This window comes from Zonotrichia albicollis, chromosome Z (genome assembly GCF_047830755.1).
Source record: "Zonotrichia albicollis isolate bZonAlb1 chromosome Z, bZonAlb1.hap1, whole genome shotgun sequence".
NCBI lineage: Eukaryota > Metazoa > Chordata > Aves > Passeriformes > Passerellidae > Zonotrichia > Zonotrichia albicollis.
The window spans coordinates 42242065-42268763 of NC_133860.1; the positions used below are offsets into that span (position 1 = coordinate 42242065).

At 39.9% G+C, this 26699-nt stretch overlaps 2 protein-coding genes across 8 annotated transcripts in view; both read right to left on the bottom strand.

Annotated features, from left to right (window-relative positions):
* IQGAP2 (IQ motif containing GTPase activating protein 2) overlaps positions 1–3922 on the bottom strand; it is a 123008-nt gene extending 119086 nt beyond the window's left edge. For all 7 annotated transcript variants that reach the window (XM_074532170.1, XM_074532167.1, XM_074532165.1 and 4 more), the window contains exon 1: positions 3793–3922. In XM_074532170.1, the coding sequence (XP_074388271.1) occupies positions 3793–3838 (46 nt within the window). In that variant the 5' untranslated portion in view covers positions 3839–3922. The remainder of the gene's footprint in view (positions 1–3792) is intronic.
* An 11464-nt stretch (positions 3923–15386) lies between these two features.
* The window catches only part of SV2C (synaptic vesicle glycoprotein 2C), a 119399-nt gene continuing 108086 nt past the window's right edge, over positions 15387–26699 (bottom strand). The window contains exon 13 of the mRNA XM_005488307.4: positions 15387–24865. Coding sequence (XP_005488364.1) covers positions 24682–24865 — 184 coding nt within the window. The 3' untranslated portion in view covers positions 15387–24681. The remainder of the gene's footprint in view (positions 24866–26699) is intronic.

Below are 26699 nucleotides of genomic sequence, written 5' to 3' on the forward strand. Positions count from 1 at the left end.
CACTCCCTCATGAAGCTTCATGCTGGTTATGTCTCATCTCCAAACTCCTAGTGCCAAACAGTAGCAATTCCGGGAGCCAGCACCAGAAGCACAAGCAACGCCCTCAGCACTGGACACCAAAATCTGTTTTCCCGTTCTAACCCATCATCCATGTCCCATGAAGCAAGCTTTCTGACCTCAGCAGCAGAGGTGAAGACTTATTTGTGCCTCCAACAGAAGCATCTGCTGTTGTTGGACCACCTAGCTCAGCAGACAGGGACTCAGGGCATTCAATATTAATTCAGCTACTCTGAGCATGTTAATGCCTGAAATCCTTTTCAAATCCAGACACTCACTCTCTGTAGCTTCACTACATTCCTGGAAGTACAGTGAAGCCTTTCAGATAGTTCACAAAAACTTAAACATTTGTTTCTGCACGCAGATTACAGGGAAAACTAGCTATAAAGGAGCTGAGAATGTCAGGAAGTGAGCATTCTCAAAGATACACCATTGCCTGATTTGATGTCTTCCCATGTTCAGTCTGTGAGGCACATCTGAGATTTATACTTTTTTTCATCTTCATAATCTTCCACAGTTATAAAAATGGCTCATACCTCTAGTTGTAATATAAGTCGCAATTCTCTGCAGTTTTGTGAACCTCTGCTTCTGATTGTGCTGGGATTGAGAAATAAACCAGGCAACAGCTGTAGCCAGACTGGAAACCACTACGTAAATTCAGTTGCAGTGTGCCTGTTAACACAGTTTCAGCTGGACAAGCTGGCTTCCTTGTAATTTGACATTCTCACTTGAATTGGTACTGGAGATGGATATCTGTCTGAAGGGCTCAGTGGAGCAACAACAGAAATCTCTTCTGCATCTCTTTTAAGCTATCGGCAGCAAGCAGAGCTGGAGGCACCTTTCAACAAGTGGTCCAGGAAGCCACAAAACTTTTGCCCTAATACTCCAAGGGAAGGCATCAGGAGTTTGCTCTGAGCCCTGATTCTCCCATGAACCATGCTCATCCTGAATTAGCACCAACCCAGAAAGGGACTGTCTTGTTTGATTTCATTCATCAATTTCCTGACTTTAAATATGGAAATGATCAGCTCTAAGATTTCTTTTTCTAGATGTTTTTTGTGTCACTACATCAGCAAGCCTTGTGAGGTACAACATCTTTCAAGTTCAGGAAATGTCTCCCAGTGAAATGCTACTCATAATCACGCACCAGTTTATATAGTACCTGGCAGAAAGTTATGATAGTAAAATGCTAGCATTCTTCAGAGCAATATACAAACTCTGCTAGGAACTTGAAGCCAAAGTCAAAAGTCCAAGTTAAGTTAAATGTTTAAAACAGTTCTAGGTCACTAAAGCAAGCGGTCTTAGAAATTTGATAGCGTAACTTCGACAATTTATTAACTCCTTAGGAAATCCAGCATAGATGATGTGTTCTCAACAAAGGGAACTGTTTGTCAGTAATCCAAAGTGAAGTTTTAGTTACGTAGGGAACCTGCAACTTATGATGGACTTTCATAAGAGCTCACATAACACCAGTGTTAGTTTTCTAGTTAGGGAGCCTTTTCTTTTTTTGGTTTGGTTTTGTTTTTTAGGTGCTGGGTCTCTTCGCGTCTCAAAATGGCAACCAAATGCAATGCAGCTAAAACATATGTGTTTCTCTAAACACAGGCTAAAAAACCCAAACATGCACCTCAACTTGTCACTACAGACAGAGCTATGGCTTGCTCTTTAAAGTATGGAGATCTCCATGGAGTTTCTTGGTGGTTTTTTTTAAATTTTGCCATCAGCCTGGCACATCTCAAGAGCCTTTGCCTACTCTCTTGAAAGGAATATAATTTCAAAGGTTCCTGCAGCAAAAATTGCACTCCAAAAAGAAGTGGATGCAGCGTGGCACAGCAGCCACAGCTTCTCACTCAGGGAAGAACAGAATTACTACCCGATCCCAAGCAAGCAGAAGTTACTGGTGAGAGGGGAGGCACCATTAGAAACGACAAATGTACTCTCATCCATTCTTGTACCTGGGGCAGAGAGACCTGACACTAAGACTGGCTACTACTCAGAACATGAGCGTCCCCATGGTAACTAGAACAAAATGCTCTCAACTACCTCAGCAAAGCATAAGCACTGAGAGGATAGACCATATCTTCAAAACTGTATTTAGTGTCCTTAACACAGTCATTCTTTCCCATAATAATTGAGGGCTACAATCCTTAAAATACTCTGAGCAGCTCTGGCAATAAGGTAATGTCAACCTCAGCGCCCAGGCAGGAACAAGACTCAAAGGATGAGCCCTTTGCTTTAAGTCAAAGCCTAATCTTTGTCTTTTTCAGAAGTCATGACACACAACTACCTGTCCAGACCCACATATCCTGAGACCAGCCACGCCAAATCTACACAGGAAAGCCCCTGCTGCTGGAGTCCTGATGGGCATACAACAAATATTTCCCCATCTCTACAAAATGGGCAATATCCAAGCTGAGGCTGGAGCACGATGCTGCACACCTGGACACTGCCCAGCTACACGTACAATGGCACAAGCAGCTGGGAGGACTGGTTTCACAAGCAAAGTAGTCACCCTTGCTAACACAACACCACGGGCACTCAGACTATGCCTGTAGTAACCAGTGAACACACACCTTCCCAAGGATGTCATCCACCTACCGGGTAAAAGGAAAATTTAAACCTACAGGCAGGTTCCACAAGCGGCCCCAATAGAGGGCATCAACAGGGTGAATCGGTCATCAAGGAGGAGAAATGCCCAGAAGAGCATGGCATCCTGCGAGCTGAAGGTCTTACTGCCAAGTTTTTCTGCTTTTCTTAGGTGGAATCTAGGTGGCCCTTAACACCGTTAAGGAGTTTTGTGTTTCTTTCTAAAGGGAGGTTTCAAAACCGGTTTTAGACAAAGCCACTACGATAAGAACTGGGTAGTTGCTCATTAGACAACAGAATGGCAGGGTTGTTGAGAACTTTGCAGATCATTTGTGTGTTCCCATTTTACAATGCCTAAAGTACCAGAGGCATTTCTGGTAGGAATGGCACAGCCACGGGCTTGCGCTGCTCTGCCCCACAAGAGCCAGGAAAAGCACAGGCTGGTGCAAGATCCCAGCACGGCAGAGCACGGGCGGGAGAGACCAGCAGCAGGAGGAGGCAAGGTTCTTCAAGGGTTTTCCTTAAACACACGTTTGGGAAGTAAATACACCCCATCCCAAAAGAAATGCCTGGTGCCTGCACGGTCTCTCCCCACATCCCAAGTACTTCAGAGGTGCAAAGGTCTAAGACAAAGTTATAAAACTAGAAAGCAAAGGTTTAATTTTATAATCCGAAATTCCGAAGCGATAATCCAAAGGTTACCAAGTTACAACCTGAAACGGCAATCATAACTCAAGTTACGAACCCAAACCCATACCTGTAACACCAAGTTACAGCACTAAGACCCGAAGCTCGACCTCTAATCTGAAACTCCCGAGCTGCAATGCGGAATTACAGCTATAATCCATTCACAAAGTTACAGAACAAAACGCAGCCCCGTGAAAACCTGTTCAAACCCCAGCCGGAGCCGGCTGCGGGCTAACTTAAAAGGAGCCGGAGCGCTGCGCGCTGCCACAGTCTGCTGGGCGGCTTTTATTTTGCCTTCAACTCGCTCTTTTAAACCGAGAAAGCAGGAAGGGAGTGAGAAATAAAAATTTAAAAAAAAAAAATAAAAACAACCCCAAACCGAAAAACCCCCAAACAAAATAAAATTCCCCCCAAAAAAACCCCAAGAAGAGGTCCCGAAACGGCCCCCAGGATCCCACTCACAGCCGTAGCGGGGCCGCTGCAGGGACGCCAGCTCCTCATGGTGCATCCTGCCGCCGCCGCGAGGGACGGCGCCGGCCCCCGCCCGCCCTTCTTATGCGCGGCCCGGGCCCCGCTGATTCGCTGCGCCCCGGCCGCGCCCGCCCCGCGCCGCGCCGGGGCCACCCTGGGCGGGCCGGCGGGGCCGCGGCAGCAGCGCGGGAGGGAGCGAGCCCGGCCGGCGGGGGAAGGCGCGGAACAGCGGGAGAAAGGGGAGAAGGAAAGTGAGAGGCGAGGGGAAGAACAGAACAAAAACCAGCCCCAAACAAACAACAACAACACAAAAGTAGAAAAGCGCCAAGTCACAAAGTAGAAAAAGAAGGGAGAATAAATCGGAACGCAACCAAAAAAAACCAAACCAAAAGAAAACAAAACAAAAAAAACCCAGAAACCAAAAAACCCCCCCAAAAAAAACCCACCAAAAAAAGAAACCCTCCCCCCAAATAAATCCCACAAACAAAAAACCCAAAAAACAACAAGAACCCAAACCCCAAAGCAAAGGAAAAAAAAATCAACCAAAAACCCCCAAACCCACAAAATAACACCTCAAAAGGCCACCAAACAACAACAACACAACAAACTAAAACCCCCCCAAAAAACACAGCCAAAAGGCAAGGCCCAGAGCAAAAAAAACAAAAACAAAAAAAAAAAAACCAAAAAAAAAAAACCCAAAAAAAAAAAAAACAACCAAACAAAAAAAACCAAGAAAAATGAAAACAAGAAAAAATGCAATGCAACGAAACATACCCAACCAGCAAACCAAAAAATAAAGTGGAAAGAAATTAAATCCACTCCCCCCAAGAGCCGATGAAACAAGGGGGAAAAAAAAATGCAAACAAAACAAACAACACAAGCAGAACAACCCCCCTCTCAAAAAATATAACGGAATAAAAGAAAACAAAATGAGTACAAAAAGAGTCCTAAAATCAAAAAGCAAAAACCCTTCCCTCCCAAATGCAGGAAAGAGCCCCAAATCAGCAATCCATGCAAACCCTCTGAATAAAAGGGAAACAAACCAAAAAACACCACCCCAAACCACCAAACAGTTTAAATAAACCAAATTCCACAGTGTAGAAGGCCAAGGAATCTCCCCAGTGGTGTTTTGGCAGGGTGGACTTTGAAGAGAGGTGAAGAATCAAGCCTAAGACTCTCTCCTGTAGTTTTGCTGTTTCAAAAAATTCTCACTCCCCACAAGCAGCGTTTTTGCCAAACCACAAAGCCATCACCATGACCTGCAGGGCACTTTTGGAGTTGGGTGTACTTGTGTGGACCTGTCCCATGTTGCTGCTTCTTTCCAAGGAGTTTTGTGAGGGAACTAGGCATGTTCCTCGATTTGAGACTCCTCTCCAGGGTGTCTCTGTCAGAGAGGGCTTGATTTTGGACAGCTGAGCAGCAAGTCCACAATTCAATGATTCACGTTTTGGGGCCACAGGCTCCCAGGTCACTACGAAATGCACCTGAAGATGGTTTCTCAAATTGCAGTGTATTATAGGGCAGGGCTATATCCTCTCAAAAGCCACTATGCCCATACCATGAAGTTTTATGGAAGACAGCATGAGGTAGTGTCTCTGCACAGCCACAGCCTGCCCGTGGGACAAAACGCACCTGAGCATGCTTGTATTTTAATGACATGTACCAGGTGACTCTTACGTGTGTTTGCAGGTTGTCTGGAAGATTTTAGTCATTTGTGTTTCAAAATAAAATGCTGCTGGATCTGTAGAGTCTCCTCTGTGGTTGGGCACAGCTCACCGAGTAGGGAAAGACACTCCTCATAGTGCTTAACGCATGGATTGTCGAGGAAGAAAAGATTGACGGAGTACGGGAGAAAAACAACACCTAAGAGGAAACATTGTTCTTTTTCTTGAGGTGCTTTTGATTTCCTCTGCTCCCTTTTCCACCGTCCCCAGAGATCAGGGAGGATGACCTACAGCAGAGGTGTGTGATGCAACCACCAGTAGAGCTGGAGTTCGCACTTGGCTTTCTGAATGCTTTCCTGAGTTTTAAACAAATACCCATTTACTTGCTTCTTCTCTTATATAAAAAAGTGGGTGAACAAACCCAACATGAAAAAAGAATAAATTTGCTTCTGCAATTTAAAGAGTTTATTGAAAATCTTGCATTTGCTACAAATTTCTACAGCCTTTTACACTGCTACATAGCCAAAGTTAAGAATGTACTGAACACTTCCTCCATCTATTTTATCCTTTAGTCAAAGAAAGATAATTCAAAGATTTTCTTAAAAATATATTTTCTGACTAAAATCAAGGGACCTTTTCCCCCTGAAAAGTTTTATTTTGGCACAACTGCATCATGCTTCAAATGATAACACTTCTCTGTGAGAAATGCTTGGCCTGGTCTGCAGGTTGTGTAGATGTGGTGTGATTCAGTAACGGAGGGATCTCTGTCCTGAAGGAACAATCTGCCAAAGCCTCAGAGGGTCTCTGTGTGATATTGCCAGTCTCTGGTGAGTTTTCTTATTCTCCTACCTGCTGAAAAGACAAGGGTGTGTGCAGGCATGGTGTCACACACACATGCATTGACGCCTTTGTTGAGAAAATGCTCCTCCCTGTCTCTCAGCCTCTGTGCCTGCAATGTGTCCCCACCCTCCTCCCCGTCCATGGGTGTCCTTGGTCTAGGTTGGCACCAGCACTTTTGTCACTGCATGGGGACTCGGATAGCTGTCCCGGATTGAAAAATAACTTTTTTCTCTTAGTAGGGTTATTTTTTAGGCCAGCAGTTGGTTTGTTGCTTTCAAACAGCTGCCTCTTGAATGCAAGTGCCAACTTAGAGCAGGGGGCAGACCAGGGTAAGAAATGAAACGCCAGGGTAGGGAGAAGTGAGAATGTTTTTTTGGGAGCAGTACCTCTGTAATGCTTGCAGAACAACAGGCATGACAGAAACCAACTGCTCTCAGTGGGAACTGAGACAGGTAAAAGAATATTGGAGTAACAAGCAGCAGCCACACAGGCTGCTCATGACATTCTGCATTAGGTTTGTTAATCCCTGCTTTTCTGAGTTTAAAGGCAAATTCCATCAGCTGTTTGTGGTATGAAGATTTAAACACCTCTGGCAGGGACAAGGCAGAGAAGTTGCAGCCTGTGCCTGTGAACTGCTGGGTGCTCTGCATGGGGTGGGGGAGCAGCCCCTCTGCACCTCCCTCCTCTCCCTCTTCCTTCTTGGCCTTCCAAAGCCCTGCTGCAGCTGTGACTGCCTGGAAAGGTTCCCTGCAAGAAAGGCTGTGCATTCTCCCACTTTCTTATGGGAACACAAGTGCAGTAGAAGATTTAAAGTGAACCACAGATTTTAGGCAGCCTACACCAGAGCTAACACTATGGACACACTACATTCTCTTTTATGGGCATACACAAGCACTACTTCTATATGTTACAAAGGAGTATGCACTAAAGAAATCAGTGTAGTCAGCTATCTAGAGTAAATGTTTGAATGTGAACATTTCCTGTTCATATTCTGGGTCCTTTAATGGAGCTTAAGGTCAATGTCCTCACCATATTATCAAGGACACTGTGCTGTGGATAACATGCTTTCCACTGCATTCATACTAACAATCCAGCTCCAACTTCCACACCTGCCTGTGAGGGACACTGTGCCCCAGTAGGGACAGAATGTGAGAGCCAGCCTAGGAATGAATAGTCTGTATTTAAATACAAAAACTCTGTGTTCAGAGGCAGCTCTGGACTGCTCAAATCCAGAGGAGAATAAGCTGAAAGAAGGGAGGAATAAAAATGTACCCTTCCTATATATCATTGCCTGTACATGGATCAAAAATCTGCAGAGGCCTCTGCTACTTCAAGTTTTCTGACAGTCCTGTTGTGTACAGAGAGATTTCATATGGTGAAGGATATTGATATTTGAAATTCTTGGGTGGCTTATGTAGCAGTGACGCAAGTACATGCAGGTAATTAGAGACACTAGGCTTTTTGTTGAAAACAGAGGTTTTAATGTCACTTTTTCTGTGACAATACCTGAATTTGTTGTTACATCATGTGCCTTGGCTGGTTGCATTTGTCTTACAGAAAGGAAAACTGTGTTTGTTAATTTAGAAGAGGTTTTGTTTGGTGGCTTTGGTTTTGATTTGTTTGGGTTTTGTTGTTGTTGTTGTTGTTGTTTCCTATTAGCTATTGTAGAGAAAGTCCATATTCTTTTTAATTTTGCAGGAGAGAAAGCCTGGGCTGGAGAGATCACCCTGGTGAGTAGGAGTGGGGAGCTGCTCCTTGGGCAGGTCAGCCTGAATCTCTGCAGCACAATACAGAAGAAGATAAGCTCCAGGCAGGCTCCCAGTTACTGCAAAGACCTTTTCAATTGTTTCCTTCTTACAGCTAATTAAAGGCTGACAAACTTATGCTGAACGTGCCACAGGGCACTTGTGCAGACCCAACACCCGTGTGTTGTAACCAAAAATTGTCTTGCTGCCCTTTATGCTCCCTGTGCTTCCAGGGAATGAACTGGTGCCTCAGGATGGTGGGAGGGGTCTCTGAACCCTGCTGGATATCAGAGGTCACCAAAGTGATGGTGACTCACAGGGACATGAGCTGCTGTCCCCATGTGCTGCCAAGGATACTAGTGGGACTAGTGGGAACACCAGGTGAACCTAGACTAATCATTTTGCATGCATTGCAGAGAAAAGGCCACAACTGCTGTGTTTATGAATTCAACTCAAAGGTCAAGAGGCGCTCAAGGCTATGTTAGGGAACACAAAATCAGGAAGTGTCCCCAGCACAGCTGCCTTTAAGGTCTGCTGTGGGTCTTGCAAGCAGCTGTCTCTGCAGGGAAAGGGATCAGCTCTGGGAATTGTGCTGGATTACTGCCTCCCCCTCAGCACAGTATTCTTCTGATGCATTATTTATTATCATGAGGTAAGTAAACAATTAAGTCATCACATAATTGGCCACAGGGATCCTGGAGAAAATGCAGGCTGTGTCAGTGGGGAGTCTGTAAGTCCCTTGCTCAGAAAAAGCAAGTGACAGATACCACTTACCTCTGTCCCCTTCCTTGTGTGCCTAGAGGAGAAAGGTGATGGTGCAACTCAGCCCTTACTTACCTCGTTTTCTTCTCAGCTCTTCCTTTCCAACAAGTGAGGGCCTGTCATTACAGCAGAAACCTTATTTAAAAAGGTATATTAGGTTCAAGCTAGACTGGAGCTGTGTCAGTCAAATGATCCTAAAGAAATGTGAGATTTTACAAATTCAAGATATCATGGCAAACTGAATGGCAGGTTAAATGGAAACCTGTAATAAAAGAGATGAAGTGCCTTTTTCTCTCAGTAGGAATGATTCCTTCCCACTGAGGAAGTGATTTTTACTTCTCATCTGTCCTGGCATATGGTTGGAGGCAACACTAAGCAGCAAACCTCTATATTTAGAGGAACACATTCCTCAGATTTTGTAATGATTTCTAGGGTAAGACAAGGTAGTTGGAAATACACCTAATTAAACTCCATTGGGCATCAATATGAAAAAAAGAAACCAAATTATATTCTTACTTGATAAAATTGAAAATTCATTTTTTAAAAGCAAAAGAAGTAGTCTGTGGGATGGAGGAGAAACAAACATGTGAATAACTTTGACCAAACTTGTAGAAAAAGAAACCTGAAGATGTGGATTAAAAGGCATGTTAAAGTGTAAAGTGTTACATTAAATGTGTGCAAAATGGTGTATTTGTATAGCACTGACACCTGAAAAATAAAATGTTTAGAGAAATTGCTTCAGTGTCAGAAATCTGTCTTCTTTCTGCACTTGCAAACCTCATGTTGTTTGCCTTTAAGCTCCAGCTGCCAAAGTAAGAAGGTGCTTCAGTTGTCCTGAGGAAAATAGCCTTTTTAGACCTCACGTGTTCAGGGAAAACTAGCAAATACAGTCCTGGAAATGTGAATAGCAGTTTATCCTCCAGTGCTTTTATCAGAAACACTTCGTGACTTTCAATTTAATAGTAAATCCAAGGATTTTTATTTCAAACACTGGCATACTGGAGAAAGCAATATTGTGGTTTCTCAGTGACTCTTCCCAGGCCCTATATTGCATGTTACAAACTGGAGAAACACAGCTCATGCTGACTGACAGAGCTGTGCTCACGGGGCTATCTGTAGGGTCACACCATTATCTCAGTCATGGGACTAAGCTAACCTAATGTTCCTCATTGCTGCCCAAAAGCTGTGGTTTTCCTTTTCAGAAGCCAGCTCAGCTCCCAAAAAGCTGCTTAAGTGTAACAGAGGCTGGAGTGATGTGTCGTGTGCTGAAAGTGAGAAGCAGTAGTGGAGTGGCAATACCACATTACAGAGCAGCTTCTTGTGTCTACTTCTAATTGCCTAAATGTCATGCATCTAACATTACTTAAGGTGCATTTCGAAGGTGTACTTTTATTTGCCCTTTCCTATCAGGTGAGGGCTCCCTCTGCTTTCCCCATCTGGGCAAGACTTTGTTAAAATCTTGTCTGTCAAGGTACCTAAGAAACCAGTTTCTCTGCTTGAACAGGTTTTTTTAAAAAGGAGTATTTGTTCAAAATGTCTTGGACAAATGCCCTGGTTCCTGCAAAAGCGGCATGAGTTTAGCAAGACAGAGGTGGAAATCTTTCTGCCAGCACCCTGACAGAAAAGGCTTTCTCCATTTGCCTGTTGGAATAAATATTTATTCATTTAACAGAGTACTTCGGAGTGGAGTGACTCTCCTTGTCTAGACATAATGAATAACCATAAAAATGAATTCAGAACTGTTTGAAAGCAGGGAACATCTGTGGCCGGCTGCAGCTCAGTGATTCAGGAAAAAAGCATTTTTTATTGAGTTGGATGTAGCAAAACCAAGATCTTGATTGTTTCCTCACGTTATCCACAAGCTGTGAGTGGTTTGCCTGTGGCAGTGTTTCTTTTGGGGGGTGGGATTTTTATCGGTTTTGGAGTGGCATTTTTTTGGTTTTGTAACACAGCATCTGTGTGCTTCTTTGTGATTGCATGTGCTTAGCAATGTTTCCACTCCACTAAAAGTCTATGCATTATTCACTCATTAATGTTTTATTTATTTATTACTCTTGAGGCACAGCATTAGGAGCTTTGCATTTACAACATACTGAGTGACAGCTAAGGCGACCCCACAACTATTTCTTGCCTGCCAACAGTTGCCCCACAGATAAAGCACAGGCTGAACTCCCATGGATTTCCACTAGATTAAGTCTGGTCTTCTTATTTCCATCACTTTTCCACTGGCACAGCTCCAGCCTTTTGAAAAGCTCCTCATTATTCACATTAGTGTAAAAAAATGAAGAACATGTCTAAAAGACTGACAAATTCAGGCTCCAGGAGGCTCAGCCAGGAGAGCTAATCCCAACATCCAGGACCCTTCACAGAGAACACAGTGTCGGCAGCCTCCTCTTATTTAAATCAAAATGGCTCCCATTTGAATTACACTCCGGGAAGAGTCTTTCTTGTTTTCCAAAAGGAAATCAGGTATTCCTCAGATAACTGGTTTCCAAATCAGTTGTGTCTAAAATGAGCACTAAAGTGAGCATGAGAAAAATGAGCTGTGAAAAGTTAATCAGCATCTTGTGTATGCTGGGGACCGTCAGTATCCTGGCACTGGCTCCTTTGGGTTATGGCAGCCCTGCTTGTATAGAGCCCCAAAGCTGCCCCCACTCACGACTTGTTCCCCCAAAACATGTCAGAGATGAGCTAATCCCTGGGTAAGGACACTGCTCACCCATCTCACAAGGTGTGTGTGCCTGGGTGAAGGAAGGATCTCAGTCTGCTGCTGAGCAGTGACAGCTGGAACTCTGTGAGCTTTGTTAATAAGGTCTTTCCTGATACTTTCATTAGTTGTTTTTCCTGCTCCACCTGTAGGTCAGTTTGACGATTGCACTGTTTCAGTGTGGACCAGTTTGTTCTCCATAACCAGATTACTGATGGTAAGGTATGGTCCCCGAAAAAGGTCAGTGTTAATGCTCTCACTGAGGGAAGATCCTGCGTCACCGTGAACAGGTAGTTTTCCTTGGTTTCAACATTTGTGTAACAGTAACAATGCAAAGCAACCCAGTTAATTACATAGTTAATGACTTCTTAAACATATGTCAGCTCTCACCTGTCTGTTTTTTGTTTTGGTTTATGATCAGTCAATATCTCTGATATGCTTTTGGCATGCAAAGTCCAGAGTTTTACCCTGGGAACTGGGCTCCATTTGACCTTGTACTCCTGTCTTCAATAATTACGTACTCTCTGTCACAAAACAGTATGGCAGCCCCACCAAAGATACAAAATTAGAGTTCACAATAGCAGTGCAATACCAACATTACTGTAACCCAAAAGCACATCAGCATCATAGTGTTCCTTTGTTCAACATTAGCACCTTTACTAACAGCTGTGACCATTCTTTTTTATTTATTTTTTTATATTTAAATTTTAAACCCTCTGATTTTAGCTGAAGACTGAAGACTCAGTATTCTCCTGCATACTGACAATTAAGCTGATGGGCAATTACTCTCAAGCAGCCTGAGCTCACTTTTCATAAAATTGTACTGAACACTATCAAAACAGTTATTTCTGTATATCCTTATAACTGAATAGGAGGGATAGGGAAACATTCATAGACAACAGTTCCCAGACCTGTTGGATCGGAAAGAAACCTGGGAAAAATGACCCTAACCAGTATGTAATCCTACATACCAGGTGGAATGCCTTTCAGATAGTCTGGTGATAACACCAGCGCTGTAATGCTGTAGGCAGAACGTCGAGTTTGCAAGTGAGTCCATGGGGTATGTGTGCAGGGACAGCCAGCCAAAAATAAATTATACAGAAAATACAAGATTCCACTAGTGGCTTCACTTTCAAAACTCTTGCACAGGTGGAGTACTCTTAGTTTTATCTGATTTCTCATTCCTACTCTCTGTAAAGTCCAGTCTAACTGCATAGCTAAAGATGTTTTTATTTATAGTTGTGTACACCCTGAAAGTCCTGGGGTTAAGTAGTCTCCAGTCTGTGTGGGCAGAGAGTAAAGGTAAATGCATTATAAAGCACATGTTGGAAAATTAGCTTTTCAGATCTATTGTAATTATTGGCAAAAAGATGTTGTTCTGCAATAATTGAACTCTACATTATCATGGAAGTTTTTAAATTAAAGTGCTATTTGACTGGGGGAGAATAAAGATCAGATTTGTAGCTGAAACTGTATTTACTCAGAATTCAGCCAAATTATTGGGATATCCAAGCGACATTTTAAGGTTTTGCAGCAGGCACTTCACACTTCATTCTTGCAGCTAAGCATTCTTCAGTACCTACTTTTTCAGCCCATAACAGTGTGTTTGAGGAATACTTTGACAATTTGTAATTCTGTAACTAGAAGTGCGACAGTCTGGCTGTTCTGAAGGATAGTGGAATTTACTCAAGAATTGATAAGGTTGGGACTAGTTTGTCTTTCTATTTTCACAGCTGGAAACATTGCCTGGATTGAACAGTGTAGGCGTTTCCAAATGTAGTTTTCAGCCAAGTATTTTTTTCTTCCCAAGCTATTTAGTGCTTACAACTTCAGTCTGCTACTGTTGTGTGTACTAAAATCACCACTGAAGTCCTAATCAGATCAGTTAGGTTCCCTGTGAGAGCCACAAGCAACACGGTGTGAAATGCATCTGCAGAAAGAGTGCATTAACTTGTGTACTGTGAAAGTTTACATATGGTGGTGACACCAGAAAATGTACAGAATTGTATGAATTTCTATTCAGCTTAATATTTTTAGGAAAGTCTCTAAAGAACTTTCAGCCAATATTTCTTATCTCTGTTGCCAATGTAAAGTGCTTTTAAAAAGTTCCAGAAATGAGTAAATTGGTTGCGGGGCAGTTTGGGTTAGATACTGATCTCATGTAATATATAATCTGTGTAACATTACAATTTCTATGGGTTAAATACAAATCACAGCCTAGCTGGCATCCTAGTGGAAAGCAAAGCATATGGAGAATTCACATGATCTATTTTCAAGTTTGTTTTCAGGGATATACTGTGCTGTATACCACAAAATGCCTCCCCGGATTACCATTTGCATCCTTGGACTCTATGCACTCATCTCAAAAAATATGTAAATCGACACACACAAGCAGACTGTTCTGAAGTAAGTATCACCAGTATCACCATTTTGATAGCATAGCTTTGTCAGCCAGGACTATATATATACATATATATATATATATACATATATATATATATATATATACACATATATATATATATATATATACATACACACACATATATGCTTCCAAAATTCATTTGGAGGAATACTGTCCTACAAGGCAAGTATCCTTCTTTGCAGGGTGATGTCCTCATGTCCTCCTACGCAAGAGATGTTGTCCAACACAAGATTCCCGGCTACTGAAGGTTTTCAAGAGACCATGTGACATTTCTGACAGGAAGCTGTGAAGAATATCTGCAGAAAACTGCAGAAAATAAGAACAGTGTTCCTTTCCATAATGAGACTAGAAGGCAAATCTCCACTAGAGAATGAAGTATACCCTTCAAATGCAGGTAGATGAGGATGTACATCTAAGGAGACTAAAAATATGAAATAGTACTTCTGTTGGTTGTACTTAATAAATACAGAATGGTATTTTCTACACTGTACCACAAAACAACGTAGTTGCTAAAGGACAGTCACAAAATCATGCATCCCCTTTGAATTGGGTTTTGCCAACAGTACTTTGCATCAGCTGAAAAATGTTTCAATTTACATGTAGCTTAAATTTTCCCTGTTGGTGACACAGCTGAAGAGACTCATGTGTTTTGTTTAGTCACTCATCTGTTTAAAACAACCTATATTTGGAAATGTGTTTCTGATTTAGTCATTGAAATGTTAGAATATAAATAAGTCAGCTTTTTTTTTGTGATTTTAAAGCTATCACATTTGATCTCTTGATGCTTTTTGGATGGCCAAAAAGCACAAATGCAATGAACTAATAATTAATATTGTTGTAGTTCTGCTTCAGTTTTGCTGCTTCCTGGGGTGATTTTTTAGTGTATCGGGTGGTTTGGGGTTTTTTTTGTTGTTAGTATGTGTTTGTTTGGCCTTGTTGTTGGTAGTGGGTTTTTTGCTGTGAATCCCAAGTTCTTATGGAACCATAGTTTATTATATAAATTTCCTCTGGCCTTTCAGATTCATGGATCATTATACTTTGCAGCAGTGTGTTGTTACATTTAGTTAGACTAAACCCTTTTGTTGATAACATACTCCTGCAATGCAGTTATATACTGAAAGGCCAGGTGTCTATTTTGTGTAGTTATGTACCATAAAAATATGAATCCCAGATGGTTAACTAAAGAACTTTGCCTCTTACAACCATAGTACCTTTTGCTCTATCTTTTTTTCATGGTCACTTAAACTCATTAAACTTTATTAACTTGTTCCATGTTTACTTTTACTATATGTTCAATTTCTACTACAGCACTAAAGATGAGATACACAGAGAACCATAGTAAAAGAACAGTTAAGGCAAAAGAACTGTTTTTTTCTATAGTGGGTAGTGTAGCATCTTGTGTATAAAGAACAGCAATATTCTGGCTATCATCACACCTGGTATGTATTCATTGCAGAGAACATATCTTTATTTTAATATAGCAGAGCAAAAAATCATCCCCATTTATTAATCTGATGTACACTAAATAACTTTGCATTTGTTTCACAGATGATAAATATTTTGCAGATAAATTTATAAACACTTCCACATTTTATAGATTTATACTGTACACAGTCATCCTACACAGAGCATGCCCTTTCACAAATATACAGACAGCTTTCCTCAGAGGACTTAATCAAAACACTTGGTCAAACATTTTGGAAGCTGGCAATTCTACACAGATGAAGATACTGGAAAGATGAGTTCACAATTGTACCAGCTGGACTTGAAATGAAAAATTCAGAACTCCAAAAGAGAGAATTTATCAAGGCACACACATGCAAACACATAGATACAATAGTGATGACTGTAACCTGCTTCCCAGGCGCACACAGCAGTAAAGGAAACAAAGAAAGAAAGAAACAGAGAGGTCAGGACCATTGCCAAGATCTTGGTGCAGATTAGCAGATCTGAAGTCAAATTCCCATGTTCAAATGGCAATTCAACTTTAAAGTAGCTTCTTACCCGTATATACAATATGTACATGTTACCTTGCATTGAGAAATGGAGATTGTCAGAAATGGTAATGATTTTCTTGACAACACATGACCACTGACATACCGGTGTGTTTGTTCACTGAAGACTGCTTGAAAAATGGTACGGCCAGTTGGCTGAGAGCAGCTGGAAATTTGAGTGGAAGTTTAGAAGCAGAAACTGGGGACAGGAAATAACTGTAAAAACTAGGAAAGAACATATTTTTCCTTCTGTTGCTTAGCATTAGAAAATGCTATCAGGTTTTTAAGAAGATGCCAATGACAATGCCAATAAATTGCAGTGAAAACAAAAAAGGAACAAGTTTTTGAGAAAATCAGTAGCCTTACAATACCTGTAAGTTGCAGTGAAGACCAAGAGCCCTACTTTCTGTACCTCGTCCTTGATACCTGACTTCTGCACATATGTCATTACACTGCAATGGAAACTGCCCACTTAAAAAACCATCTAATTTTGTACGGTATATTCCTGCATGTATTTGAGGCCAAACATGAGATACAATTTAGTTGTCACAATGTTGTGCAGCTGAAGGTAATACAGCATTTTTTAAAGTTTAATTTGGGTTTTTAATACAATATTCTGTAGAAAATGATTAAAAGAAGTTGCCAGTTGATTCACTTAGCTTATAGCATTGGTACTGAAATCCTTCTAATGTTTGTGAAGCACTACATTCATAGGAAAAACAAGGCTAAAATTATTCATCCTAAAAAAGGGCTGAAAAAACACATTTCTCTCACAATAGAAATTCCAGCATGGCAGCATATACAGTCATATACCTCTTATATTTGAAAGACAAAGCTCCTGACCCTAAAAAATTGCTTCACTGATTTAAATAGAGATCAGATTGCACATACAAAGCTTCTGACATGTAACACTCTGTAGGATCCTAAACCACTTGGAGGACAATAAATGCAGGCAGACACTAGCGGCTTGTGGCATTTTTTAAATTCTTATAAATGAGCTAGCTTTCCTACAGTGCTAATTTCATGCCTGCTCTCAATTTTTGTTAGGAGCAAATGTCAATTTAGCCTTTCATTTCATTAGTGAGGCACTAAAAGAATCAGTCACCATATTAGGATGATTGGTAGCAGGAAGGAACAGGAAAGTACTAAAAGGTTTGTCCAAAAGAGATGATGGGAGGTTGTGTTTTTGAAGCAGCTCTTCAAATATTCTCTGTTTTCTCCCAAGCCATTGATTTTAATCTATGTTTACACATTTCTGTATAAAAGGTAGTACTATCTACTGCTGCTATAGACTTGAGTGATAATTTTCTACTTAAAATTGCTTGTTTGTGTTCACAATTAGAAGCACTATGCTATGGTTTCATTCATTGCATGTGTTTACTCATTGGAAAGGTCTCCTCCTTTCCAAAAGAACTATCATGTAAGCCTTTCTTAGCCTCCTCCCAAAGGTTTCGTAAGCACTGGTATTTAGTTTATCAACTCAAAGGAGACATGGGGACAAAAAAGAGTAGCAAGCTGCTTGGGTTGGATAGTTTGTTTGTTTTAATGTTATTATAGAGCTGGCTTTCCTATAGCAAACATACGTTCTTTCATGTGAAGGGAATATGCCCTTTCTTCTGCTTTCTTACTTCTGTAGCATGAGTGCATGTCCCCTACCAGAGGAAGAATACTTCAGAGAGTGAACATCCTGAAAAGAGCAAAGAAGAAATGTAGCAGATGCCAGAGCTTTTGGAAGAGCTCTTTCCACTGTCACTGGTCGGTGGGTATGTGCGGCTATTTTCACCCTAGATTGGCTTCATTTATAGTATCCATGACTTTATATGGCACTAATTACTGTAGAAGATCTTCATGGGTGTTAATCATTAATTGAAAAACACCCTGGCAATGGCTCTGTTTCAGGCTGGTCAAAAATTGCTGATAAGAAGAGTAGCAGATAATTCTTTAATCACATCACTAGAACAGCAGCAGCCATATATGCAGAAACAATGAAAAACATACAATACAGAATATCACAGACATTTTCTCATACATTACACAGAAATTAGCATGTTGATATCCCCATGGACCATTTTGAAGGCCTTTTGGTTGAATAAGACAAAATTTATAGCTTTTAGGAGTTTATGTATCTGAGAGTGCTGTGTCTCCTAGCCACTGGAACACCAGTGCCTTTGCATGATGTGCTGTTTTGATGTTTGGCACAGTGTGATGGGGAAGGAGGGTGGGCTGGGCAGACAGGGGAAGGCAACAGCCAAGTCAAAGCTCATTTTACAGATCATTTCAGGAATCCCCTTCCAATGACTGGAAGCTAAGGGCCAGTTGAGATGACTCTTGGCGTCCCAACAATTTTGCACATGAATAAGTAAAGGTTTCTGCAAAAGGAATGGAGCAGGATGTTATTTGTGTTCAAAACATAATGCACAATGAAGAAAGTAACACTGTCATGGAGAAAGAGATGAGAACATGACTTGAAAGTTTAAGATTCATCTGTGTTATAGAGATTTGTGTGTCCACTCACCTACATATGTGTTCACTTCTAACTGTGTATTATTTCTTTACAATACCCAATATTATATAACTTCAGGCTAGGATTTGAAGAAAACATCTGAAAAAATAAAAATAATTGAAGCCTATTTCTTGAACTATTATTCTTCATTGTTTACATTTAATTTGATTCTGTTTCAGTATTTTTCCTAACCCTCTTCTTTTTAATGGGGTAAGACAGACCCATGTAAGATTTACAAAATATTTTTATCACATAGACAGTGGGGGATTGGCATACATGTGGTCATACAAGGCAGACATTAAGAGGACAGAGGACATGACTTATAGGTAAGAATACATGCAGAATTGTACAGGAGAAGTGCTAGCCAACAACTCTATCGCTTGACAACAAATGAAACTGGAACAACACATATGACACTGGACTCTTGCAGAGTACTCCATTTGCAATGAGCTGTGAGCGCTGTCCTTTAGCATTACAGCAGCTTCAGCTTGCTTGGTCGTGACTGCTTGTGAAAACTGAATGGCAAGTGGTAGGTGTCCAAAATTAGAAAGTAGAAAGCTAAGCAAAAAACCAGATCCTTAGGATCCAAGAGAAATGAACTTAGGTGGCTAGCTGTGGGAGAGAGTGCTGAAAGTGCCTGCCAGCTCTTTTTCTCTCTCACTTTCTCTCTCACTTGTGGGCTGGTATGTCTGGCTACAACTCAAATGTGTTGGTGGCCAGAGTAGGGGCAAGTGTCTACAAATCATCTTGGTTATGTGTCATTAAAATGTATACTCATGAGTACCCTGGGTGGAAAGAACAATACTTTCATGTCAGGTCATCCTCACCCAAATGCTCCTGTGTTTTGTAATCTCCAATCTTTAGTTATCAGACTGTGTACTGGTCCGGAGTGAGCAATGTGTTCTAGACCTTTGTCAAAGAGAATAGATTGTTTACCCTAGAAAGCACTGTACTTTCCCCTAAGTGTTTTGGTCCTATTAAATGTAACTCATGTGAAAGTTGTGGGAAGAGACTGCTGAAAATTACTTCTTTGTTCATTTTGAGTTTCACAGAATGTATTCAAAGGCCTAGAACTCCCTATTATAGGCCAGCATCTTTGTACATAATTCAACAAAATGTTTAATAAGAAAAGTAAATAAATCAGGCCCAATTTATCTTTCTTCTGTTTTTCTATATATCAATCTTATACAGCTAGGGTGGGATTAAAAAAAAAAAGAGGCACCTAATGATAGAGAATCTAAATATATTTTGCAGCACTTGCTGAAATTATTGGAAGAAAGCAAATGAAGCTGATAGCAGCAAATGGACTGGTTGTAGACTATGTGAGGTTAAATGAAGGTAAGTGAGATCTGCAAGTAGTATTATAAGTTGATACTTTCCATTTAGTTCATGTTTTGAACTGAGTTCCAGATTTTCTGGCTAACATGTCTCTTCTAATATCACATTATTACCTGAACCATGTCTTACCTTGAAAGTACAAGCAGAAGTCTGTATTTTCATGCTGTGTTTTTTCAACTTGCAGCATTTGAAAGTACTAATGCAGGCAAATACCTAATATTTTACTGTAAGTTTAATGAACAAGAAGGCAGGAAATATAGAAAAGCAGCCTCTCAGATGTGTTTTCTTCTGGAATATGATTACTGAACATGTGTTTTCTTTCAAAACACCAGCGGATGTGGAACATTTCTGTTTTTACTTCTTGTGTCTTTGACCCCCTGAGTGCAAAGATTCATTTTTTAACATTACGATTGAAATTTCAATTGCATTTCCAGGTTATTAAACAGGAAACACAGCTTGTAGGTTGTATTAGCATGATATCATCTTGTTTAGGTAAAGAGGTGTGACTGGATGTAAACATTTTTCTCTGACTAATGAAGATTAATTTAAAACTCAGAATGGGAAGAAAGCTAAAGCCTAGCACACAGAGGCTGTCCATATGAGGGACTGAGGACTATATTACTTTGCCGAGAATTGGCATCCGGCATTGTGCCTCAAGAGCAGTTACACAAAGGTAAGGCTCCACAGTGGTAGATAAAAGAAAAAAAGAATACAGAATATAATTTTCCTCCAAATGGAGCTGAGCTAGGTGCACAGGCAAGAGGATTCCCTCAAATCAGGAGATCAACAGGCGCTATTCTGAGAAGACACCTCTCCTTTTATTAGGTCAGCCTTCAGGTAAACGTGGAGCCTGGCTGTCTCAAAAGGTGAGATTCACCCACAGAAGGACTTCTAAAGTTTCTTTACATACTGTTTTAAAAAGTTATAACCAAAATGCAAAAGATATGTAATGGAAATTCTTACTGAATGTTCAGAAGCAGGTGAGAGAGTTTTAATTTTCTTTAAGGCTGGTCCCCCTAGCAAGAAAAGTAATTTGGAGAGCAGAGCTTGAGTTAGCAATCTTAACTTTGATCCATATTCCTAAAATGATAAAGGACAAGTAGACTACTGGAGCCATCAGGAAGGAGGGGTAACTCTTTTTCATCAATGCTCAGCTTTTGTACTACACAATTCTGCAAGGGAACTGGTTAAAATCAAGCTAAGAGGAAGAAGGCTTCCCAGTAGGTCATTAATTACCAATGTTGAGCGCTCCATTATGAACACCTATTCCTAGCTCCCTTTTTAGGAGCCTGTACTCAACAACCAATGCAGTGGTTCCCAAATGTTGTAGCGCATGCTTCCAAGCAGCAGGATGCTAGCATGGACATAACCAGGCTGGTTAAAGAGTACTACTACGGTAAATAAGATGCTTTCAAGAAATTGGAGTCTGCTAAATCAAGTTCTACTATTACACAACCTGTAAGGAGTGAAACTAATTCAAATAAAATTTCCTTGCCAAAAATGAAAACATGTGGTCTCTTTTGTGGACAGTTTCCAAATTTCAAAATATTTGACAGTTATGGTTAATAGCATTCTAAATGCCATGAGTCTTATATGTTTTCAGGGGTCATTGTGCTTTTTGTCATTTCTGCTTGATGAGATGAGCTTTTTCAGCTGCACAGAAAATTCCTAGATGTTATATCCTACTTCACTTTAGACTGACAAGGATTTCTAGTTAGCAGTCAGTCAGTTCTGTGTCTGTGACCAAAACAGACAAATAAGCAGTTTTGATTACATAGGTTTTATAACTGTAATACACAAATGCCATCAAGTTTGCTTCTGTCTGGTATATTAGGAATCTAGCCATGCCACTAAGTGATTCTCTGTGTGACATATAAGTGAATAGACATAGAAAGAAAGTGCAGGTCCCTCTGTTCAATATTTATTACCTGTGATTGCTTTGGAGGCTGCAAGTAAAGACAGAATTGCTGAAGACCAGTCAAATTACTTATAGTGTGAGTAACATTTGTGTTCAGATGTCCATAGATTTCTGTTCCCGTCTGTGGATTTCACCTATCTCACAAAGTTATTTATAGTGTGAAATTGCATTCACTTTTTTGTCTTTATGAGATAAATCTTTACTGTGCTCAAGCAAAAACTATTGAATATTCAAACAACTTTGATGTTGGCACGCACACTAGCTCAAATCTGTTGAGCCAGCCAGCTTACCATCTAGGAAAATTCTAACTTTTGGTTTTGTTTCATATGTTGGAATTATTCTTGTTCTTTTTCTTTGTCCATCTCTTTAATTTACTTATTCTCCCAGTTGCTACCCACTATTCCTTTTTCTTTTTTCTACCTCAGAACATTATCATTCTGGACCATGCAGTGTCCATTTTTAAAAATCTCTGCTAATTCCTGTTGTTGCTACATTTCATTTCATCCAGACTTAATCACAGACCTATGATATAGTCAGGATTTATGTTAAGACCAACACTGAAATCAACATAATTTTACATGTTGGAGATTTAGAGTGTTAAACTTGAATCATAGCCCTCAGATGCTGAATACTATTTTTCTGTGACCCAATTCCTTCAAGCTGGTCAGAAGGTATGAAGTGCTGCATGTGAGTGTTACAGGAATTACATGCAGAGATGGACAGAATATACTACTGCAAGAGGACAGTGCAAGACAAAGCAATATTTTATCATTGTTGTTGGTGTTTACTCCAAATATGTACAGAGGCTTCAGATTTCAAAATAACTTGTGCAGTATGTGCAAAAATTCAGATATGTACAGAGGCTTCAGATTTCAAAATAACTTGTGCAGCTGAACATGTGCTACTAATGAATTGCACAGAATAAAATGGCTCAAATATAAGATTAATTGTAGAAAACAGCCTTAAATAATATTAAGGCTATGATTGGTGGAAAAAAAGGCCACAGATGCAAAACTAAGGCCAGAATTTTTTTCTAGACCTTAGTGAAATGAGTTCTTCCTCATTTATTAGCATAGTTTAGAAATTTAAGAGTCATGTCAAAGTCAGATTTAAACATAAAAATATGTATTCTCAAATATCTTCATCTTAACACCAAAATAAACACACTTGCTAAACTTTTTTTTTAAATGACCAACATCAAAATAATGTCCCCTAGTTTTCCATACTCATGCTCTTTAAATTCTGCCAATTTTCTCATTTCGTAGGAGAAAACAGCATCTTGGGCTAAGACTTTTTGTGCTACAATGTGTAGCTGAGGCATTTGTTAGTAACTGAAAATGTCACTTCTAAAATCAATAGATTAAACAGTGAACTATGAATACGTTGAATGATCTATCTTTACTGATTCTTTCAATATGACAACGATGATGACTGATAAAGACTGCAGTGCACCATATTACTACCTAAATCCAAGTTCACATCTAAGAACAAGAGAAAAATCAATTAAAAAAGGTCTGGCTTATTATATGATGACCTTATTTGAAAGCTTAGTTGCTGATTCATCTATCTAATAAATGCTGTCAGACATAATGAGAAAAAAATACTGAATAAAATTTTCCATATGTTTTATGGAAAATTTGTTATTTCACACTGGAAACCGCAGATAGTTAATCAGCAGATCTAAGTTGTCTTAGCTCCACTGAAAGCAAAGCAATTTTTTGTCATCAGAGGATCTGCCTCTTTTCTTTGATGATTTTATAAATGTATCTGTATTAAATTTGTAATGCTGATTTTTTAAAGAGGTCCCATAACTTCTTGCATAGCATTAGGACTGATGGGGAATTTTCCATAAATCAGAACAGTCCACAGCATAGAAAGAATGTATTTACTATCATTTGTTTTCCATCTATGCACTTGGTCTAATAAAAGCATTACTATTCCCTGCAGTCTTGCCATGGCTTATTTCTTAGTGGCTTTTCAAAGAGACATTTGAAAATATCAAGTGGTCAGACATTTCTGGAACTATTAAAAATTAGCCGAGAAAATGGTTATATTAAGAAGTATAGAAACTATGAAAGTAATTAAGGTCTTTATATATATATATTCTAAATAAATCTCTGAAAGTATCATCCTTATAGTTCAATGGCCTGGTTCTTCCTTTATTCTTACTAACAACAGCAAAACTATTTGTATTTATTCATTCCTGGAAGAAGATAAATTCACTGTTTTAAATGAAAAAAAAAATCCAGATGCCACAAGTGAGAATAAAACAAAAGTTTTTTGGAGCATCAGCAGCAAAAAGTGACAATGTTAACTTTGTTATTCTCTCTGCTGCATACCTATATGGACCTTTAAATTCCCTGCACTAGCTGTTGCCTTCTCCTCGGTCAGTATGGGGTGCAGTAATCTTTGCTTAGATTGAATCTGCCTAAAAATGTTTCCCAAGGAAGAGTCATTGCCATGAGTTTTTATCACCTAAGCACAGCTGCAGAAGGTCACTGTTCCCAGTACTGATGCAATCAGTTGAGTTTCCTGATAAATGCTGCATGCATTGATACATTAACATTCCCTGCGCCAATACTGCTAAGTAACTGACTTGCACGTCTGTACTGTTACTAAAGCCCACAATGCCAGGGCCAAATTGAGCATGTGTTTTTGAATAATCTGACTGCTTGCATTTTAAATATCTAATTATCAGTATGGTTTTTACCTTCTTGGATATGTCACCAAAACTGTTGTAAGAGGTAGCTTTGCACTTCAAAGTGAAATGGGTTTGAATAACAAAGTATGCAAGCAAACAAAAGTGAAATTTAAAACTTTCATACAGAGGTTGCTAAATCTCTGCTACTCCAAAATATCTTTTGGGTTTGATTTCTGACATTTGAGCACTCTACTGTGTGTTGAGAATCTGAAGCCTTTGCACCATCAGTCAGGAGAATGACATTTGTACAAAGAAGGAAATAAATAGTGAATGTTTTTTCCAGTTACATCAACACCTGGGTTCTTGTATCAGGAAGCCGAAGTCCTACCAGACCTCCACATACTAGAACAGTAGAAGCAAGGAGAATAGGGATTGCTTTGGTGATACCAACAAGGGAACCAAATATTAGGTTTCCAAGTACAGCTGCAGCTTTGCATAATGCATTCAGAAAGCCAAAGCCTGTTGCCCTAGAAGAGAAAACAAAAGAAAGTTGAAATACAGGTGAAAGAGTAACACCTTTGAGACACATCCTCAGTGTGAATAAATCAGTACAGTCCCAGTAGCTTAAAGAAAATTTATGCCAATAAGGATTCTGTGCTCATATTCAGTGCTCTTATTTGAAATGAGAAGTTAAAGCTCAGCTGCTACAGCATTTCATTGAGGCAATTAATTTTTCTGCCTCAGGGATCAAAATGTGAAATGAATGACTGAACAGGTGAGTTTGCACCTCTAGAGTTGAACATGGAAATTGCAAATGGAAATTCAGTACAACTTAAATGGCTACATCAGGAGAGCAGACATGTCAAGTAGCTCCCAAAGGAGAACTGCTTTGTCATCTGTGTGATGATTATTAATCAGAATTAAAGGATGATCATCTTAGGGTACTGAATTAAAACTGAGTTTCTTACAGGTGGTACACATGTTGAAACAGTGCTTTTTCAAAGGCTAATGAGACTTCCAGTATTAAAATGAATGTTCATCTCTTAGAGGTAAAGAAGATAAGGTATAAAAAAATCTGTTGGGTGAAAGAGGTATCTGAGAAACTTTGGACAAAAGGAAAAGGAAACAGACTGCCAAGAGAAAGTATGACACCCATAATTCAGGCGGAGTTTGATATTACAGTGATGTGATTTTAGTAGTTTGAAGTATTTTTATTATTTTGTAATTCTTGCATATATGTCTTATGCAAACTACCATAATTTAAATTGTGTTTTGACATGACTGTATGATTCATTGATGCAGGAATAAGCTTGCCCTACCAAAAGTTTCCTAACAAAGATGTCTGTGTAATGGTAGAATGTGTAACATTTTTCAGCTCTCTTAGAAATTCAAGAAAATAGTTGCTTTAATTTTCAGACAAAATATTTCTTGCTTGTACTGCAATTAAAAGCCCTAGTCTAAACAACAGGAATTAAGAGAAATGCTAGTTTTCTAAGTGACTTAAAAGGCTCTGCTTATTCCACTGAAGCACCTGTGAACGAAAGGAAGAACTCTTATGCTCAGAAGTAGACTGAAATCCTGGGAAATTTGAAAAGCTTCTACTGGGGCTACTAAAGAGGAGCCAAGAGAATCAACTTGAAGTAAGAACACTTGACTCCAGCTGAGAGCAAGGATACAGTGTATCAATGCTCTTCGCAGAACAGTGTTTTGTTTTTGAAAACAGCAAACAATTATATCAAGGGATGAGAGACCCTCTGTCTGAAGCAACTGATCAACCTGGCCACAGCCCAGAGTGTCAGAGTCCACCTCCTCTGTTCTTTGGCAGATCTGTACCTCAACAGCGTAGATCAGTTTAGCCTTTTGGTGTCATGCTTCCAGGCTGTATGTCTGGGAGTGGTAAAGGCTTCAGTCTGGCAGAGGTGACCAGGATATAGAGGCTTTCAGTACTGTCCATGCCCTGTCCAGGATACTGTGCTTCAGAACAACACCAGTCCTGGTATATCTGAGGACCCTTCATCAAAAGAATGATGACTAGGTCTAGATCCTTCTTGTATATTCCTAAAATACTGTGGTTTGCTCTAAGAAACATAATTCCATCATTCTAGTTAACCCACAAAGTCAGCTCCACAATCTCAACAACACTTGGAGTGTTCCCTTTTGAAATAATGGAGGCTTTCCTTTTGAATTCTTAAATAATTTAAAAGAATGTCTGCATGTCTTAAGACATGTAATGTACTAATTAATACACCCTCAAATAGTTTTTTTCCATTACATTAAATATTAATTTTCTATTGTTGGAGGCCAAAGTCAGTTCCCTTACATAAAATAGTGTAAAAGTAAATTCAGAAGAGTTGACAATGT